Consider the following 21,558-nt stretch of genomic DNA (forward strand, 5'->3'; position numbering starts at 1 on the left):
GCAATGGTGGCCAAACTCTTTGTCAATGAGATGTGCAGAGAAGGAAAATGACTATTAAAAAATAAAACAGAAATCAATCAATGGAAGGAATTTTATTTCAAAGAAATAAAGGTTCTTGATTGATCCTACGCTAACAATTTCCAAAAGTCTCCGATGCCTTTTTAGAAAACTCCAGGTTCTAATTTTGAAGCCTTGTTCACCAACACCCTCTCACACACACAATTGTTATCAGCTGCTTATTTGATGTATGAAAAATGTAGGAAAAAAACCCCCAACAACAAACGTTTAAAGATAGCTGCTGTACTTTTCAAAATTTCATTTGTTTTTAGGAACTAGCACTGAGAAAAATCAGCACTTGGACTATCATAGAATGAGTAAAACTTTTCCTGTACAAAGTGGATTAACTGATTTGTGAAGTTAAAAAGTTGTACTCATTGTATTTACAAAAGAATAAAAATATATTGAATTTAAATTACATTCCACTGTTCTTTTAAGGCCTGTCCTGCTGTTTCTGGATTAGTTCCTTCCACTGTACCAAACTTACTAGGGAACAGAAATATTATCTACTAAAATAGAGGTTGCCTTGGATGCTTTAAAACCTCCATCATCAGAGGTTTTAAAAAACAGGTTAGACAAATATGAAAGGAAAAGCTTTGCTGATCCTGCCTTGGGGCAAAGGGACTTGGAGGTCCTGCATAGAGCCATTTTCTGTAATTCAAGTATACACCTGCTGCAAGATTCCTTCTTGAGGAGCTGACACAGAATATTTTCCAGGACACGCCACCAAAGGCATCAGAGCTCCAACCAGTGTAAGTTCTGCTTCATGTTATTGCCATCTTTTTGATATTGGTGAATCAGGCAGTTAACAAAAGGTGACAAGTACAAAAATCCAGCTTCAAGTAAAAGATTCTGAGATTCTACTAAGGTGTTGAATTGTGCAATAACACCAAAGAAAGAGGCAACCAACTCCCAGTGCTCAGGAACAAGTTGGCAAAGTGAGACGTACGTTGTTGATACAGCCACCAGGGACTGAAGAGCTGTGCACACCAAAAGAACAGCTGGAAATGCACCATGTGTATTAGTGGCTCATTGGCTCTGAGTGTCTGGGAACACAGATCACAAGTGAAATCCTTGCTCCCTCGGTAAATTTTTCCACCATAGGACAGTTCAACATTGGAATAGTCTCCCAAGGGAAGTGGTGGATTCCCCCACATTGGGCAGGTTGAAGTCTCAGCTTGACAGGGAGCTGAGCCACCTCATGTCAACTAGAGTAGTGCCTAGAGAGGTTGGGCCAGATGATCCTTGAGGTCCTTTCCAACCTGCCATTCTAGGATTCTGTGATTGACCCCAAGCTCACCTCACTCACTCAGAGGACAAAGTTCTCACCCCATCTGTCTTCCATGTGCACAACCTCCTAGGTCTCACATTCTGCTCTTTCCAAGACAGACCACAAAAACCAGTCTTTCACTGTGGGGTGAGACAAAGTGTGGACTACAGGACTTTGAAACATCTTCTATACAAACTAGCAGGGAGCACTTGAGAATGCATTTACCATTCTTAGACAGAGACCAACAGTGCATTAAGTGTTCTTTCTGCACCTGTAGTAACCTTCAACCACCTTCTCCTCTCTACACTAAGAACTGGACAGGGCAGAAAATCAACTGTGGCTCTTCACTCTGTGACAATCCAGTTTATGAGCTAAAGAAGTTGAATCCAGTGCAGTGCAGAACCCATGACACAACACTTCACAGCATCACATGATATTAGGGGTTGGAAGGGACCTCCAAAGATCATCAAGTCCAACCCCACTGCCAGAGCAGGACTGATAAAGCCCCCAACAACTAGGGCAGGTCACTCAGAAAGGCAACCAGATAGGTCTTGAAAGTCTCCAGAGCAGGAGACTCCACAGCCTCTCTGGGCAGCCTGTCCCAGGGATCTGTCACCCTCACAGGAAAGACATTCTTCCTCCTGTTGAGGTGGAACTTCCTGTGCTTGAGTTTTGAACCCGTTGCCCCTCATCCTATCACAGGGCACAAGAGAAGAGAGCTTGTCCCTGCACTTCTTTCAGGAAGATCCATGCTGCTGTCCCAGAGCAACAATGAGCCTGAGCTGCAGTCACACTCTGTAGTGTCTCTAGGTCACCCAGGCCAGAGGATGCTTCCTCCCAGTTGCAAAGCAGGCAGGGCAATGGTGCACACCCATAACTCACCCTCCTACCTGCAGGACCTAGCCCAGCTGCAAAGCAGACCCCTGAGCTGGGAACACCCAGATCCCTGCCTAATCTCAGCCCAGTACTGCAGATCATACAGAAGCAGACCCAGTTGTGCTGCACTAGAATCAGGGTCTCTGAGCAGCCTTGAAGCTTGGGTGAAATCTCACAGTCCAGTGCAGGTGTCCTGTCAACCTCAGAGGTTAGCACTCCAAAGTTCTCCCTTTGGAAATAGGAATATTTTTACATCAAGTATGCAGCTTTTCCCTCTTCAGCCTAATTATTTTTTCCACAGCAGATTATACAGATTGTGTCATCATCTTTTTAAGGATAAGATCAGGCATTTACTTTGATTTCTGAAAAAAGCTTCTCATAAAAGAACTTTTCAGAAAAACAACACAAAAACTTGACTCTGTATCTAAGCCCAAACAATAAAAATTATTTTACATTTAGCCTTTCTTTCCCCATTTCCAAGAGTAACTCAACCTTTAAGTGTTTACTCAACAAAGACAGGGAATTTTAGAATTGATTTTGCAACATCAAATACTACTTGAAAAGCTAGACAGGCTGCACGTGGGCTGTCAGTTTTGGTCCCTGGTTTCATCAGTAGGACTGTTGAGATATGAAATTAATAACTTTGACAGTAAGATTGCAGGATGTTATCAATGGAGATTAGTGTTATAAGAAGGAAAAAGCTACAGTGGAAGTCTAAACCAACATGTGCCAAACAGCACAAAATCCCCCTAGATCAGGTTGCTACTACAGCATTCTTGGATCTAAGAACATCTGGAAAGGTAACTCCTTTGTCATGTTTGGAAGCACTAAGGAAGCTTCTCCAACCACAGAAGCATCTAATGAGGAAAAAAGTCTTCAGCAGAGCCCTTTGTAAGCTGCAGTCCAGGCATCAACCACCTGCATGTGACCAGTGGTCACAAGCACAGCACTGGTCAATGACCACATCTCAGAGCAGGCTCATATGCCTTCATGGCCCTAGATGTAGAGCAGAGCTGCTTTAATCTAGGACTGAAGTTATACCATGGGTTATGTCAACATTCCTTTCTCTGAAGAATGGTATCATTTTCATTTGCTGGCTGCAGATAGGTTGATGCATCTCATGCCAAGCAGAAAGGCACTCTTCTCCCAAACTGATGGAAGCCACAGATGTGTTGACTGTCTCCCACGAATGGGGTTCCAGCTTTGGCTCCACAACACAGGAACAGCCCTCAATACCTTTATATGTTCTTTAACATTTAATAAGTGAATCCCAGCATCTAAGGGTGTGCTGGTTGTTAGTAAGGCAAGACAAGCAGGACAGCAAGGCTGAAACACCAGTTCCCTGAGCATAGCCAACTCCCTGCTTCTCAGAAAGCATGAGACACCCCACACTCAAGGTCAAGAGGGACAAAACATTTGAAGTGCATTTTCACTTTTATTTCAAAACTTTAGACAAGTTATTTAGTATATAAACTTCATTTTTTTTTCCTCTTACAGAATATAAAGATAATTCCCTCATTACTTCAGTATAAAGTGTTTTACAAGCTTGAAGACAATTGCATAAGTGTTTCTCACACAGGGTATCAGAAATAAAGCAGTCTTTCTACAGAAGTTCAGACAGGTGACTACCTCAAACAGCAGAGCAGTTTAGTCAGATACAAGTGGACACACAACACTACAACTGTGCAAGTTCAAGTAAGGCCAAGTCAGTAAACATTGTTAAGTCATTGCAAATAAGAGTGGGAAAGTTTGTGAGACATTGCAAGGGGTGGATGGTCTTGTTATAATACTTTTAAATCAAGGGTTTGGAGGGATTTAGCTAGAAGACAAGTGAGTTCTTTAATGCTTTACAGCATATGCAAAGACCAAGCAGTGTGCTGATGTTAGTGGAGACTCCGTGCCTGTTTATCCTTAGCATGCTAAGACAAACTACAACCTTTTAAAACCAAGCAAAAGAACCACTAGTGTTTGAGAAGACTCTTTCAGAGCTCAAGTATGCCTTATTTTGGATGGTGTGTAGTTTTTGTCTATTACTTCATCTTGTAAGAACATGTGGAGACAGCGCTCATTCTGTGCCAGTGGGTGGCCTGCAACCCTGGAGAGGAAAAAACAAGCATTAGTGCTACAAAGTGGGGTCTGCTTGCAGCTACAGCAGAGCAAGGTCTGATAACCAATAATCCATTGTTCCCTTAGGCAGAGGTCCCACTTCCAGTTCACTGGTGGTGACTAGAATGATGGCTGCCAGCAAGAGTTGTCATTCTCCCCCAGTTTAACTTAGTCCATAGGCACCCTAAGCCATCCCTGCTCATGTTGTGTCAGCAACTGTCACCTGCAATCAAGGGGACTATCAAAGTGCTCATCCTAGCATTAGGAAATCTGGAGTGAAGCAAGACAAGCTGATTTTTGCAGGCCTTGGTGGTTTTGGTACAGATGTCTTTCTAACAGCAGCTTAACCCCCCCAGTTCTCAGTCTGAGTGAACAGCAGCAAGCACAGGCAGAGTGAAAGACTTAGTCCACCAGAGGGTGTGAAGATCTTCGGAAGGCTCTGGCACTGGTTAGGGCAGTGACTTACCATGGTCACTGTTCCTAGCATGCACAAGCAGCCCTGATGCACAGCCAAGGGGTACTGGCTGTTCTGTTAACTGCAAATGTCTTTAGATACCAAACACAGGAGACAGCTTTTCTGCTCTAGAAGAGATCAGCACTTCTACTGCAGATTTAGTTCTGTTCCCCATACAGACTGAGCCACCATCCTTTTAACAGTAAAGGAACTGAAATGGAATTAGAAAACACTCCCAAGCTTGGAAGAAAACCACAAGGTATTGCATTTAAACCCTTAAAATACCATTCAGCCTTCTGGGTAGGCAATAAATCCAAGAGAATCAGAACCCCTGGAAATTGATCACCTATGGATATGTAAACCTCAAGCAGTTTGGTTTGAAAAAATCCCATCCAGTTTAGTCAATCAACACAGGCTTCTCCCTTAAGAGAGAAACCCCCCATTCTCCTAAGGACAACTTGTGTCAACCTTAGGCCTCCACATCTGTCAGAACTTTTCTACTGTAAATGGAGGTGACCCAGTTGAACACATTCATACCTAGTCAGCTCCCCTGGCTCAGCATCAGTACTTCCAACCACTTCTGTGCTTCTCCAAATAGATCTATCAGTGCCTACCTCACCACAGGACAGGTTCACTTGTCACTACTCAGTTGTCATTAAGGGTGGCCTTTAACAAGGAAGCTGAGATCTCCCCATTCAGCATTGATAGATCATTTCAAGTGCCATCAAAACCTACCAATCTTGCCAGGTTCTAGGAAATGGGCAGCAGATTCAAGCATTAGTTCACAAGGAAAACAATCTGAATAACTAGCTTGAGTTTCTTACCCCATCAGACTGAAGCTGCTACACTTGAACTTCAAGAGAAGATGAAGCAGCAGCACATTCCTTCTCTCTGCCAGGAAGGCTTGCAAACTGATCTCTCAGATTCAGCTCTTGGTTTCACATGAATACCAAACTTTGCATTGGTTTTTCCTTAGTACTTCCTTCTATAAGGTGACCTTTACACACATCAGCTGTGCAAGCACTTCCATGTATCCCAAAGTCATGTTTCAGGCAGACAAGTGTGCTGCAAAACATCTACTTCTGTGACTGTCACTGCAGGTAGTACTGATGCTGGTGCCAGCAAGCTGGACCAAGAGTGATGGCTCAAGTGAGCGGCTCTGCTGAGATTTAGCCCCTCTAAATGTATAATCTAGAAATAAAAAGCTTTTCAGCAACATCCTGAGTATCAAGAACTGACACTGGTGCATCAAGATCTTTTCTGGATACAGTGACATCAGTTATACAAAGGACTCCAGTCATAGGAGCAAAGATCAGCTTTAAGAATGCAACATTTCACTGGTACCTAGAGCACTTACAAGTCTTAAAGCTTCTAGATGGTTCAAAACATTAACTAGTAATATTTGCTTGATGAGCTTGTTGTGGCATTAGCATAAATTGATGAGGCTGAAGAGCTAGGAGTTCTGCCTGAAGAATCTTGTTCCAGCTGTACTCAAGTTTGCCACTACACCAGTATCTACATTAACAGCCTGCTTCTATGTCTTGAAGGAGGAAAAACTGGCCCAGTTTTACACTTCCACAAGATCAATGTAATACTTGCTGTAGGACTGATCTAGTGCTACTGGTAAACTGGCCTCTCCACTTTTGTCACTGTACTGAGCTGTACATTTGTCAGCTGTGCCGAGTTTGAGACTCCAGTTAAGGTGACTGCTTCACTACCAGCTGCTCTTCCCCCCCACACTGCTACACTCTGCATACAAAACCTTCAGTAAGTGCAATTCTGCCCCACTTCATGCACCCCAAGCCCGCATGGATAAAATTTGTACTTTACAATCATGACTTGCTTGATTGTACAGCATTAAATAAAACACATTCCATCTAACCATAAGCACATCTGCCTTCGTGTAGTGTAAATACAAAGCTAGATGCCTTGGAAATTCACTCCCCTTGTCTTTGGGCAAAGAGCATTTTGAAGCATTTACCGGCTCAGAACCATTGGCAACATCTCTAATTGAGCTAACAAGCAACTGTGTTAAGAGAAACTTATGCAGTTGGTCTGATGAGTGTTGGCTCTAGAGACCAGTTAACCAGTAGTGGCAGCATTCTTCCCTACCCACTGCTTGGATCCACATTGTTAGAGAGATTAAAATGGCAATTTGGGCCACAATATGGAGAGCAGTTAGTAGTGTCAGATGGTAGAATAACTGTAAGACTTTGTTACTATAATTTCTGCTCACCCTTTGAAAGGCAAGGACAAAACCCACTGTGTCTGCTTCAAGCCACATGTATCCACACCTCAGACAGTGTTTTTACAGTCCAGAAAGATTCTCATGACGATTAGAGCAAAATATGCATCATTACACAAGCTGATAATACCCCACATCTGCAATCAAAGCAACCTGCTGTAAGCCCATTGTAAGCTCCATTGTTTGCCCAATGGATACCTTTTCAGAAATGGAAAGGTAGAACTATTTTGAATGCTATAATTTTAGTGGCAATTTGCATAAATTAACAACAACACTAACATTCATTTCAGCTGCTCAGGTAAGCATTAAGGTATCAAACTAAACACTGGATGAGCAACATCAGTATGGCCTCCTGCAAGATGATGTGAAAGTTGCCATTCTGAACTTAGTGCAGCTAACAGAGCTAGAAGATTAGCAGCTTTAATTAAGTTTTCCAAAGCCAAGTTCTGGGTTTGTCTCCAGATAACCAGTCCCAACACTTACTTGTTTATGAACTGTTCAAGAGCCTGCTTCCTCTCCTCTATGAAAGAATCATCAAATATCCCATCATCTCCTCGGAAGGGGAGCTGACGGAGAAGAGCTTTTCCTGGTAGAGGTGGCACCACAACCTGAAAGATTTTAAAAAGCGTCCTTAAGTGCCTCCTGGAAGTAAGTTTGTACACCTGCTGGGCTGGTTTATTCCTTTAAGAGGAAGAAACTCAACAACCACATCCCCAGTGAAGTAATAAAACATGACCAGAGAAGAAGAGTGTCTGCCATAGAGGTAAAGCTGAATTCCAGGAGTTCAACTCTGAATGAACTCAAAACTACTCAACAGCCTGTAGGATTATACAGCTGAGGTTTGCTGACAGACAGTGGGTTAGTTCTGGACATTTTCAATCACTGTATCTGATCTATATGATATATAAGCTTCACAACATAACTGTAACATTCCATCATCATTACTCTTGGTACGTCTGTGAAGACTTGTATTTACCTTCTGTTTTACCCACCTTGCTTTCTCTTTCTAGTTCATTCCTTAGCCACTCAAAGTCACTGTACCTTCTTCTGACTGTAGATTCTTTCAATTTGAAGATAGGTAGATTTGTCTGAAAACAAGAACATAAGCTATTGATTAGACAAATGTAGCAGTGATTCCAAGTCCCAACTTCCGAGAAGAATGGCCTCGTGACAACTGGCATCATTGGGAAGCTGCTGAAGAGCACCTAGAGGTAACAAGGGGCTGTACAAAAGATGGAAAAGGAAATGATCTGCAAGATGCTAGGCACCTGTTTCAGAAACTGCATATCAAAGGGAGAATAGAAATAAAATTGAGATGGACCTAGAGACAGAGATAAGAGGTAGAAAGACAACTGAGCTGTTACTGTCTTTAGCAATTGAAACAACTACAGAAACAATTATAGGAGGAAAAGGCCAAGGGACAGAAGTTGGAAGAAAAGGTCAAGATGATGCTTGTGCAGGCTCCCTGCCCTCTGACATCATCCAGATTAGGAAACTAGTAATATCACCTGGAGACTGGGATGGAGACATCTGGGGTGATCCAAATGATAACAAGCCAGAATACAATCCCTTGTTCTCCACAAATCTTCCTGAATATGAAGCCAGAGCTGTTAAAACAGGAAGAACTGTGGGTGGTCATCTGCAACACCCTGAGAACCACCCCCTGGAATCCACTGCAACTGACACATTTGCAAGAGAGACAAGCAGAGAGAGAGCCAGGTGAGACTGGAGCTGAACACTTGGTGTGTGTGCCTAAGTGCCAGTGACCAAAAAATGCTGAGTGAGGACAAATAAAATGGCTACTGGGGTCTGGGAGTTTTCTTAAATTTAGAACCTGACCCAGCAGATACACTCCATTCTATCAAAAGTCAAGTAGCTTATTGTGCCAAAGGCATAATCATCATGAGCAAAGTGAATCCTCCATAATCTCCTTTGAGGCTCTACATGAGGTATCTAGAGCAGCCACAAAAGCTGTCTGCACATAAGCCCTGCCTAAAGGAGGGCCCCATCATGTCCCACTACCTGCTACAAGAGGTTTCACAAAGTTAAAACCACTGACTAGAGAAGCCTTGGCAACTCCTAACCCCACCTAGCTGCAAAACAAGATGAGATCAAGACAGACACAAAATGCAGTGAGGACTAGGTGGTCACATTCAAAATGCCTGCAAGTAACTCTGCCCACAGGCAGAACTAATACATGGCATCATTGACTATAAATAGGAAATGGACTGGGATGGTATTTTTGCACCTGCCAAGACTCAAAACCCCAGGGAGAAGATCACAAAGTAAGACTCGTGAAACAGGGAACAGAAACTAGATTAAAGGGAAACAAATTTCAGAACCCCCAAACAGCATCGCAGGAACAGAGGAATGAATTACAGAGGAATGCAGCAGCCTTAGGCATTCCCAGAGCCACAACTGAAGGTCAGCCTACAAGCATTATCTTTACCCTGACTAAAATATTCCAGAAACAAGATTACAGTGGAAGGAAGTATACTTCCACTCCTCCAGCACCCAGGAAGGGAGACAACCCCCTTCTTTCTCCTCCTTAGGGAGGAACTGTAGAGCATGAAGTCAAAAGACAAGTAGTACCTGAAAGGCAACTGGGCTTGCCTGTCCAGAAAGCAGAAGCTTATCACTGGAAAAGTGATGCTGGCCCATACATTCTAATTCCAGTTGGTCTTCAAGGCTAATTGGTGAATTTTTAAATAAATACAGCAGCTCAAATTTCACTACTAACAGAACAAGGTGCCAAGAAGCTGGGCATGTGATCCAGACAGCAAAGAGTCAAGATTACCAACGTGACCAGAAAGTACTTGGTGCCAGACTGCCAGGGTCAACTCATGGCTCCTGGGCAAGAAGCACATGTTGACTGCTTGCTTTGCAATTAAAGAAATTAATATCACCATGAAAATATTTTGGGTTTGAATGTTTTTAAACAGACAAGCCTGCTAACAGCTGCTCTATCAAATATTGCAAACTTAAAAGCTACCTGGCAAGCACCTGCACACCCATGGATGGTGGAACTAAATATAAAAGATGCTCTTTATCCTCCTCCTCCAAGGGAGCCATAAAGAGACTACTCCTTTCACTTGGGAAGGAAGACAATACCTTTAACAGGCTCCCACAGGGGTATAAATATTCATCCACAACGGCTCCTGCCACACTAGCTCAACTTTTATAGACAGTCCAACCCTCCCAAGATGTGAAACTGCACCAGAATTCAGATGTTAATCTGATTGGAGGAACTTCCCCTGAGAAGGTGAAGGAAGTGGCAGCAGTGATATAGCAAGCTCTAAATAAAGCAGAAATTGAGATTCCACCCAGAAAATGTCAGGGACCAAGTAAATATTTTAGGTGCCAAACTTCACAAGGCCATGTTAAACACATGAGCATTTTGACAGATGTCCTTACACTAACTTGTGTAAGAGTCTGCATTACTTCCTGGGGTGCAAGGTTATCCCACTGTCATAATCCAATTTGCACATTATTTTATGAGCAGCCATCAAGTGAGCAGTCTCCTAATGACATCCCCAGAATTAAAAGCTCCAAGATCATCATCTGAAGCTTAAATGCCATTGAGATGGCAAACTGGCTAGAGTGTTCCAAAAATGTTTGTACGAGTTATCACCTGCTAAAAGCAAGAAGAGTCTGCAAGTGCCATAAATCACCAGCACTAAGAGAATAAACCTTATTGTTGTCAGACTGCATGTTCACCATCTTATACACCTTGAAAGACAACTCTTGAAGTACCCTAAGAAGCTGATGTTCACAGGAGACTACAGTTACCCCCAGTTTTCCTGTTGGCAGAAGCACAATAGTTGTTCTCAGCTAGTGCCTTTTGGTTTTGTTGGTTTATTTTGTAAGTTGAAAGCTACTCAGTTTCTAGTCCCAGTTTGAGTGGATATACCTGTAGGATATAATTTGTAGGCTGTTAAGCTTAAACTATCACTGAGTGACACTTTTGGCTGCTCAGAACTGGTTTAATTGCAGAGATACTTGACTGCACTATGCAAGCCTATGACTACAGGCCATTGTATGACTGCCAGCCAATAATGAGTTTTTGGCTGCCACAGTTCAGAAGTACTTGGGAAGTTAGTTGTCTACTTTCACATTATGCTATTTAGTCTGTAATTTACAGATGATAAAGTATAGAGCAATAGTTTGTTACGAAATCTTATTGCTAAATGTTTGAAAGTATTCAAGCCCTCCCTCCCAGTAAAAAACATTGTTGATTGTACTAGTGACTAATAATAAAATTGCACTTAAGAGTATTATGTCAGAAGTCAGGCTTTATAAACACTCATCTTGAGGATAAGAACACTCTACTCCAGAGTGAACAAAGCTAGGTCCCCCAGAGTGCATGAAGGAGACACCCAGAAGTGAAGTACTGGATTATTTTTCTCCAATTTCAGCTATTGGCTTTTTAACCACATTGAACCTTCCACATTACAACATCAACTCTTTGTCAATGCCTTGGGTAGAAAGTCCTTTACAGTATTTAAGATACAGGCTCTCACCTGCAGAAAATATTTCACTCTCCTCTCAAGTTTCTTACAAGAGGGATTAGAACTGAATAAAAGCAGCTAAAAACCAATGAGTTTCCAGGTCTTAGGGAACTCTTTTCATGCTTCTGGGCATCAAGTCCATAAAGTTAATCTCTAAACAACACATCAGGCTGACAGGTACAATGTGAGGGCAGAAGCACCAGTTGAGCTCATTTTACCATCTACATTCCCTTTTCAACTTTTGACGTTCTAGCCCAGCTAGCAAGCTGGAGAAAAGGACAGTTAGAGTACTTGTTTTCCCTTTGAGTTGAAAAATGTTGTCCAGTTTTGATCATAAGCACTGGCAGCATTCAACTTGAAGTGTATGCTCAAATGCTCCTATTAAAATGAAGTGGCTTACCAGTTACAACATAACAACTAGATGCTAAAGGAAAGTGTCTCCCCTGTCCTCTGGTCTGGATATGAATTAGAGTGCTCTGTTGAGATCAACTTCTAAACTTCCTGTTCCTTAAAACTCAGAACATGCAGCAATTCTCCTTCCTCCAGAAGTTAATACTGACAGAGCAGTGTTCCTCAGAAACACAGCTGGTAGAAAAGATCTTTTAGAAACAGTTTGGGAGTCCTGTTTTACCCTGCTTAACCTGTTTCCATCTTAGTTCCTATTTTTAACTCTGGATGTATTCACACCTGAAGATACTGTGTGTGCCACGCAAAGATTATTTCCCTGTTTGAGCAGACCACTATTGAGCAGACTTCAGTAGGAAGGGTTTCTGCATGTCCCACTGCCTCCATCTACCACAGACAGATGGTTTTATTGAGCAAGCCAGACAGCTGCTGAAGCATGGACTATCACTGGGCAAAAGTTTGCTAGATGGAGACAACTCTAAGGTGTCAAAAGACCCTTTCAATTTATATTGAAGTGTCACTTCAATACCATACACCACATTAAAGTTATGCTCAGCTTCAGATTTTAGGTTGAGAGTTGTCCTTTTTTAGTCATTGGGGTGGCTGTAGCCATTCTGAACACTGTTGATGCTTTGCTTGCCTGCAAGAGCAGAGCTGAGGACTAAGGCACAAGACTTGAATTTAGGCTACTTCCATTTTTACAAACACTCCTCCCTGTGCTCATTGATGTTATAGTGTCAGTTTTCTGGCCTGCTGATGTGCTGAACCTATTGCCATGAAGCTCATGATCCTGTTTGGCACAAGCCCAGGAGCATAGCTCATTCCTCTGATAAACTCAGTATATTTACTGCAGCAATTGTTTCTTCTCCAGTGCAATATTTAGTCTCATTTTTATCAAAAAGCATTTTCAACAACTTCCTAGCCTGAAATCATGCCTCCTAGCAGTTTGAATGTAAGTTCTCAACCCAAAAGGATTATACATTACCTGAGGTATCAGATAACCAAGAGTGACTAGTCAGAATTGCAGATACAGCATCATTCCAGGAGGACCAATAAACCAGCTCTGCACAAGTCCCACACAGCCCAAAATCCTAAGCATAAAAAGATGCTAAGGCATGACAGGTCCTATCTATCACTGTTTCTGTATCAGATTATATGCACATACCCTACTGTCAGGCTAACAGTCCACATACTGTGGGGTCAGTTAATGACCAAGCCACTGCACTGGCAAAAACAGTCAGAACTGGTGCCAAGTTAAATTACACAGTTAAACAGCATCTGACAAACCTAGACCCTTAAGTCACTCCTCCATTCTTCTACTCAGATGCCAAACAAGTTTCCACAGTTGTTTGGCTACTGTTCAACAAACTGGTAATGGGAAAGCAGTGGTTCCCTTCTAAAAGATTTCAGGGCAAAACTTCTGTTTACAGACACCATGTTTTTCCAGCTACATTTGTTATTGTAACATATTCAAACTATAAATTCACCTTCTAGCTCAACAGGTTCCCAAATCACCTCACAAGCCAATGGCAGTCATCAGTAGTTTGGATAACCAGATAGCAGTCTTCTAGCTGTGGCTGCAGTCAATCCCCAAGCTATACCCAGTTAGGAGTTCAAAACTATTTATGTATACAATTGGGGAGACCTTTACATGCAGAATGCAAGTAGTTTGAGTACTAGTCAATACTGCCTACTCAGCTTCAGATTCACAGCTCTCCAATGCAGCTATTCTGGTACACAAGTTACCTTAAATACTGGAGGAAAACTAGAGCACTTTATTTCAAATGCATTCATTTATAATTCAAAGCAATTTTAAGTGTTAGCTAGACTAGTTTAATTTATCCAATGAGTGGAAAAAGACTTGCAAATAGCCAAGACTTGCTCCTACCAATTTGTTCCCAGTCATAAATTGAAAGCAAATAGCACTGGGTTCCTTCAAAGAGGATGCTGAAACTCCACTAGGTTGACTCTGAATGTCAGTGCAGCCCAGTCCACCTCCACAGCTGCAAGAATTCCACAGCTGTGGCCACCCAGGATAGTTTGAGGTAAATCTGATCCATTCCTCCTTTGCCAATCTAACAGTAGCAGCAGCACTGCCCATGTCTCCCACTCCTAACAGATTGAGAGTGAAACTGCACCGTTGCCATAGCACCTACTTTGATGTAGTCTTTTCAAGTAGGTTATGGGAGCCTTGATACAACTCTATTTCCATTAAAATAGAGCAAAATAAAGCACTCAGCTCACTTTGATACAAGTTTGTGGCTTTGACTCTCAAGAAGTTAAGTTCAAGCTTCTTGCTACTTCTTCATTCAAGCTGTCATCTTTCTCAGTATACTACACCCTTTGATTCACTTGCAGTCAGCCAGTGGCAGCTCTGAGGGATTAGAGTAAGAAGAATGCAGGGTGGATAAAAAAAGTATTATAGCTTCTTTAAGGCAAGAGCCTGCTGTCCTGTAGTACAAGGAACTGGCTCCATCAGTCCAGTTATTGCAGAAACCTTGCCAGTGGCTTGTTTCCTTCCTGACTGGACATAACCAGCTACCTCCCTATTTCCTACAATTATAAAGAAGCAAGAAAGGTGGCAAACATGCTCTAAACTTCAGTTGCTAGGAATTTATATTTTTGCTGTGTGCTTCACTGAGCAAAACCTTTTTCCCCACTGCAAAAGGTCAGATAAGAGCTTATTATTCTTCTAAGTTTCAGTAGAGTTCTACCTCCCCTTTCATCTACGTCATGTCCAGGTGTACTAAAGGTGCTTTACATGCAAAAAAATCTCAAGTCAACACTAGAAAATCTGACCATACAACCAAGTCTTAAACAACAGTGACTTAAGCTAGACCAAGAACTAGAGAGCTTTCCACTTCATAGTACTGAGACACGGAGTTAGAATTCTTTCCACCTTTAAGACTAAGGTAGTAAAAACCTAAGAGCAATACAACAACAAAGACTATCACAGAATGGTTTGGGTTGGAAGGGACCTTCAAGATCATCCAGTCCCACCCCCTGCATGGGCAGGGACACCTCCCACCAGCCCAGGCTGCTCCAAGCCCCATCCAACCTGCCCTTCAACACTGCCAGGGATGGGGCAGCCACAGCTTCCCTGGGCAACCTGGGCCAGGCTCTCACCACCCTCACACCAAAGAATTCCCTCCTCATCTCCAACCTCAATCTCCCTCTCCCACTTTTCATCCATCCCCCTCATCCCATCCCTGGTGCTGCAGCTTAGGCCCATAGAAATAGCCTCTGAAGCTTGATTTCCAGCATGGAGGTGGTCTTAAACCACTTAAGATATAGCTTCATTTTCTTCTGGGTTTTAGAGTAAAGCTGCTACAGACCAGCTTATAGTTTACACTTTCAAGATCAGCTTTGTGGTCAAAACAAACTATTCTGTTATGTGCTCCAGGAAACCCTCCCATGACAGAAGTTTTGAGCTGAATTCTCAAGAAGTGGCCACAGAAGGAATACATTCACAGATCTGCTTGCAGCAGGTACAATATTTGGTTTTATACTTTGACCAGAACATTAGGGCTTCTCCACCTTAGTCACGTCAGATAAGTTACAGCAGCAACAGCAACTTCAGACCCTTCACTTGGTGCTACAGCTTCACAGGTCATTGGGGTTATGTATTTGCTAAAACAGCCTCCAGCAGTGCAACTGGCATTGCATTACGAAGTAAAAAAACCACACCAAACTTTAAAGAAAATACTTCCCCTACAGTTAGCTCATAAATCTACACTGCATTGCTGATTTCTCCAGACAAAAAACAGTAAAGACCTGACTGATCTAAGTTCAAGCTCATACTTTTCTGGCAAGCTGTTTAAAAATAGAGATGTATCAAAATACTCTGGCATCACATGCCTACCTGGATCCCAGCCATCTGTCCTACAAAGATTAGGCATTGTTCTGTTTGATTTGGTCTGTTCAGCACTGTACTAGAGTATGCTCTTAACATACAACAATCAAGGCCCACATTTTACATGCAAAAATAAAGAGTCCAAGTCACCAGCTAAATTCATATACTAACAAGAAGGTCTAATTAAGAGGTTTGGTTATTCTTTCTACACAGTTACAGACATCAACACCAAACTAGTTCAGTACCTTTGGACTAAGCTCTTGAACCTAGTTTAATCAAAAACCTCTGCAGAAAAATCAGTTGCTCAGAGCAAACACCAGATTGGTAAGTCCACTCTCCTTGCTTCAGAAGTTTCTTTCATCCAAGCTCATCCACTTCTCTGTCCCCTGAGTCAGAAGGCTAAGAATTTCTTAGCCTTTTAGCTATCCTTTCCTGAACTATTGCTCCATGGAACCATTAGTGTTTCTGAAGGTGCAGTCCCTGGGCTGTACAGAAAAACAGAGTCACCTGAGTCAGTGCATTTTTATTCTTTGGAGTCTAAAAGGATCTGTTAGTTTCTAAAACAGGGTATTAAATGAGAAATTAACTACAGTTAGAGCAGACTTACAGCATGTTGCAAGGTTTGCAGAAGTAGAAAAACAGAAAATTAAGTGCTGATTGTGCATCCCTAAACACATCCATGCCAAGGCAGTGTTTAGTCATTACTCCACCACAAGCTTCACTACGAAACTGAACAATGCGAGTCAACGAGATGTACCAACAGATTTGATTCTTCTCATGGTGGGAGAAGAGTCTGTAACTTCAAACCCTGACAAACACATGAAGAACAGGAAATTTGTTACTGCTCCAGGACAGGACATTTCAAAGACACATTCAACAGATGAAGAGTTCTGCTTTGCAAAGCCATCACATAAGACAAGTGCCTTCTGAGCAAGTTATTCTTCCAGTTCATTTACTGTCTTGTTCTGACTTGATTTGATCACAGAAGTCAGACTCAAATCAGTCACTCAAGTCAGACTACTACAAATATACTGAAAGGCAAATACTGTATCCAAGCTAGGTCTTGAAAAATGGGCTAAGATGAGAACAGACTTTAAAAAGCAGCTCTAGTTTAGCAGTACTTTGATATACTTCCTCAATCCTTTGAGACCAATAACATTCTTAACACTGCAGGCACTTAACAGCCTGTGTGTTCATTTCCTTCCCCTTCCCTCCTGCAGCACCTCTGCAGGTCTGCAGAAGCCTTTCTGCAGAAGATAGTGACTGCTGCATTAAAGAGCATTTGTGCCACCCAAGTGATGCACTTCCCAACAGCTGGAAGCTCAGCACCAAGGCATCACCTTTCTACACCTGGAGACAAACCACTGAGCTGTGGAACCTCAGAAGCTGAGGTGTGTGCCTTAGTGCCCAGTTCAATCATACTCATTAGAGGCAACAGAACATTTAACATTAAAGAACAGAATTAACAAGACAAAGGCTTTTTGTTTAATCTCGGTTTGACTAAAAAAAAATAAATTAACTACTTGACTAGCAGCTCCTGTTACAGGCACTTTATTTCAGATCTAACTGTCAGTTTGAATATTAATGACTTTTCTGCAAGTTCTCACTAACTGTAAGCATACAATTTAACCTTTTAGTCCAGGTGACAAACCCAACTAAAGTGGGCAGCACACAAGTCACTTTTACTTCTACAGAAAAAAAAAAAAAAGATTAAATAGTGATAACAAAAGCATCTATTCCCCAGATGTAGCAAGTGTTGCCAAATGCTTTGTTGACAGTATTGTAATCAATGTGCTTTATCTCCTACAGCACTGCTTTACACTGGGTTAGGGCTCTGAAGTGTGTCACCAGTTGCTGGGATCAGAATTAGCTTGTTAAGCTTAAGTCTTGTCTCCTTAAAGGATTTAGTACCTGAAGCTGTTGCACAGAATCTGTTTGAGCAAAGATGCTCCTGCTGACCTACTAACTAGGAAACTATTTGTCTCAACTATAGAGGGTAAATTATAGCTGGCACTGGACTGAGGACTGCAGACATGCTGCAGGATGAGAATATGACAACTGTCACTGCTCTACATTTGCTTCCTGGGATTCAGAGAGGACTGACAGCCCATAACTAGTAACAAGTTGCCCTAGTAACACATGCCCTTGTTGAAGAGTGTTGACTGCACAAGCCCACCCTGAAAAGGTGTAACAAGAAGACGGGAACAGCCAGCCCTTTGATGGTGGTTCATGAGTCAGCAACTAGCAAAGACTCCTAAGACACAGCATATGGCATGCAAAGGCACTTAAACTGAGAACTCAGCTGTTGGCTCACAATTCTCCAGAAGAGATGAGGGCAGTGGTTTGTTGTATTACTTTAGCAGACTAGTTGATTATGTTAGTTTTATCCACTGCACCACCACCATATAGTGATCATTTAGATATTTTTAAATGTGATGACTGATTTAACAGATTTTATTTCACTAGAAAAAGCACTTGGAGCTTTATACCCTACTGTGTTGTTCTCCTTTTTAGCTTGCCCTGAGTCTTCACACAAAGGATACTTTAAAATGGTACCAACTTGCTACTTAATGCTGCTGATGGAAGCAAATTCTCAAGTACATTGTCAAGAACATGACACACTCAAATGTGCTGTTTTAGCACTGCAGGGTGGCATTTTCCATCATTTACCATTACTGAACAAAAGCATTTGACTTCCACTGCCAAGCTGCACTGCAGTGGTATACTGCCACATGGTGTGCCTCATCCTGGTTGCTACAGTGGAAAACTTTGTCACCACCTTGTCCAGTTTGCTGAGAAAAGAACATGATTTAAAGCAAGATCAGGCTTGGCAAGTCAATATTTTGTCCAAATGACCACGTGTTGGGTAAGCTGTCCCACAGGAAGGGCTGCATTGGTTCTACCTGCAGCACTCCAGGTGGCCTAAGGAGGTTGTGGCTGCCCCATCCCTGGAGGTGTTCAAGGGCAGGTTGGATGGGGCTTTTGCATGCTGGTCTGGTGGGAGGTGTCCCTGCTCATAGCAGGGAGGTTGGAACCTGATGATCTTTAAGGTCCCTTCCAACCTTCACCATTCTGATTCTATGATAATGCTGCAGTATTTCACACAAGTACCTTTTGCAAGATGTCAGCTATCAAATGTTGGTCTGAGAGTTTGCCAGGAAGCTCAGCCTTGGCAGAGAAAGTTGAGCTTTGAGATTCAGACAAAACAATTCAGACAGAATTACCCTTGGACCAGATGTGTAAATACCACAACAAGTGTCCAAGACAAATTGCTTCAATGCTAACTTGAACCTCAGTGTCCTCTCTGACAACAGTTCTGGCTTAGTGTCACCTCCAGCCAAAACATGAGGCTGCCCAACAGCTTGTACCAGAACTCAGCAGCAAAGCCATCCATTTCCACACCATTCAACACTTCAACGTTGGTGTCAGTTGAAGATATAGCTCCCTAGATATGACAAAACTAACTCCCCTCCACCTTCTCAGGTTTGTTTTGCTGCCACTACCAGGGGAAACTGCAAATTTCAGCTGCTGTTTCCTGTGGCCACAAGCAGTGGTCAAACCACAAGGCAAGCTTGTGGCTCTTCTCTGCCACACTCCAACAAGCAGTTGGAGTACAAGGCCTAATCCTACAGCAACTCAAGTTCCAACTCCTCTCCCAAGCCAAAACTTGCATATTAGCAACAAAGTCTGTGTTCTGCTGAGAAGCAGATAATTGATACAAGTTTAGACAGTGAAGGTAATTCTGCATGACTTGTATTACCTGCTCTGTAGCCTTCCAGCCTACAGAGACATAAAATCACAGCTCGTGATAGCTATGAAAGTCTACAGCAAGGATGCACTATGTGTACTGTAGTACACAGCTGGAATGGGACTGATCATCTTTATAAGAGGTAGTTCTATATAAAGTCATGTACAGATGCAAGTAAGGAGGGTGAAGGAAACAGTGTTTATGTAGTAATAAGACTGGGAACAAGAACAGGCAAAGGTCACAGGATTATCACAGTATATGTTTTGTTCAAGTCACTTCTAGGTCTTCATTACAACAGGAATCCAGAATTTTCTACCCTAAACTACACTAAGAGCAACCTGTCTCAAAGCTTGTTTTTCCACTTTCCTTTCTGCTGAAGTACTTCAGTTGGGGATTTAAAAAATAATATTTTTTTTTAACCCCACCAAATTCGGTCTCATTCCCAAGGTCATATCATGGCTAAGTTCCTTTTGTAATCTTCTTCCTTGGATCTAGCAATTCCAAACACTCACTCTCCTGGCAAAAAAAAAAAAAAAAAGCCACCAGGAACTTCAGGCACAAACACTTCCCAGCCAGGTAGAGTTACATCTTTCTGCAAAGTGGGCAGCTGGGGTCCTTCTAAGGGCAGTGTAATGCAACACAAGCTGGCAAGTTCAGGTTTGTCCTCACACTGAGGCCAAATGCAGGCTCCAATTGTTGTGGTTTATTCTTTCTGCCCTATGGACACATCCTGAAACATGAGAATAGCTACTGGACATGACAATTTAGAGGCATCAGGTTAAAGAAGTATCCTCCCTAGTAGCTTTACATTTCAGCTGAGTCTGCTTTTTTAAATAAAGTTACACTAAGCTGACCACGTAAATCTCAGTATCAGGAAATCCACACAGTCTGAAGGATTTTTGTGACCAAAGCAGCAGCCCTCAGCTGTAGCCTTCCCTGCCATGAGGGCACATGTATTCCATGGTGTCCAGTGAAAGAAATCACATGGAAGTGGCCAGGTTCTCCATGAGGCTTCTTCTCTCACCATTACTGCCTGTAATAACTGACCACATTCAACCAGCTGGGATAGTGAAGCTGTACAAAATAGTGGACTCAATCACAGATATAAAAAAGATAAAATTGTAAGAGATCATCTTTCTCAACCCAACTTAATCCCTGGCAGCACAGACCAGAGGAGGGACCTGCCTTAAGTCCCTACCAGCCACAGGCAAGGCTCATGCCACAGATATTTCATTTTTCTGTCCACTCCTCCAGGCCCTGTTTATGAAACCAGAAAGACCAGGGAACACGGTAGTGACTCCATACAGCTTTTCTCAAGCTCAAGGCCTTTGAAGCAAGTTAGTAAAAACAGCCCTCCCAGCTAGGAAAGAGTCTAGTGCTACTGAAAGTATTTGCTAGGCCATGCAGAGAAACACCCTTATTTATTTGGCCCTGTATTTCAGGTACAGAAGAAAACAGGGAGGTCCACACTCGCCTTATCACCTCAGCTAGCTTTGATCTAGCACATGTGCCCACTCGACTTATTTACACGTCCTCTAAGTGTTCTGGAGGCCGCTGGGAACCCTGAGCCTCCCCTTCCTAGGGCAGGCCCACCCTCACCTACACCTCAGAGTGTTGCCTTCTTCTACCCACCTCCCGGCAGACAAGCTCCCAGGACAGTGCCCTGAAGGACAGGAGGGTCACAGCCACCCCGGGGACACCCCTCTCGGTTACTTCAGAGCCCAGAGGAGCCCCCGACACAGACCAACACCGACCCAGAGAGTCTCGTTCACCTTCCCTCACAGCCCGGGGCCTGGGCCGGGCCGACCCCCCCCCCCGGGGCCTAAGAGCGGGGCCGACCCCTCGGGGATCCCCAGGGCCGTCCCCCTCACCTTGACTCGGATCTCGTAGGTGGTGAAGCGGCCGCGTCCCACGCCCACGGTCTGCGGGTTGCCCACGTCGATCTCCAGGAAGTTACTGGGCGGCCCGTAGGCGTCGTTCAGGTTCTGCGGCTTGCTGATCAGCCGCCGGGTATCCGCGATCGTCTCGGCCATGGC

At 43.0% G+C, this 21,558-nt stretch overlaps 1 protein-coding gene across 4 annotated transcripts; it reads right to left on the reverse strand.

Annotated features, from left to right (window-relative positions):
• Window positions 1–3,601: 3,601 nt before the first annotated feature.
• SNX3 (sorting nexin 3) lies at window positions 3,602–21,558 on the reverse strand. 4 transcript variants are annotated; one of them, XM_010004337.1, is made up of 4 exons: window positions 21,394–21,558; window positions 8,001–8,096; window positions 7,492–7,616; window positions 3,602–4,298 (listed from the first exon to the last, which is right to left on the reverse strand). In XM_010004337.1, the coding sequence occupies exons 1-4, from the start codon at window positions 21,553–21,555 to the stop codon at window positions 4,193–4,195; spliced, it is 489 nt and encodes a 162-aa protein (XP_010002639.1). In that variant the 5' UTR covers window positions 21,556–21,558; the 3' UTR covers window positions 3,602–4,192. The 4 variants fall into 4 exon arrangements, with proteins under 4 accessions (XP_010002639.1, XP_010002641.1, XP_010002640.1 ...); XM_010004339.1 differs by having other exon boundaries at window positions 21,460–21,555; XM_010004338.1 differs by having other exon boundaries at window positions 21,400–21,555.

Source organism: Chaetura pelagica, unplaced genomic scaffold, assembly GCF_000747805.2.
Source record: "Chaetura pelagica isolate M959 unplaced genomic scaffold, ChaPel_1.0 scaffold118, whole genome shotgun sequence".
NCBI lineage: Eukaryota > Metazoa > Chordata > Aves > Apodiformes > Apodidae > Chaetura > Chaetura pelagica.

What these genes read in the sequence shown, in the direction of transcription:
- SNX3 (XM_010004337.1), bottom strand. Translation starts at nt 21,555, where the DNA reads ATGGCCGAGACGATCGCGGATACCCGGCGGCTGATCAGCAAGCCGCAG. An exon ending in CCTACGAGATCCGAGTCAAG is followed by an intron (nt 8,097 to 21,393) that starts GTGAGGGGGACG and finishes TCTTGTTTTCAG; the next exon opens with ACAAATCTACCTATCTTCAA. An exon ending in CTTGAACAGTTCATAAACAA is followed by an intron (nt 4,299 to 7,491) that starts GTAAGTGTTGGG and finishes TTTCCTCTCCAG; the next exon opens with GGTTGCAGGCCACCCACTGG.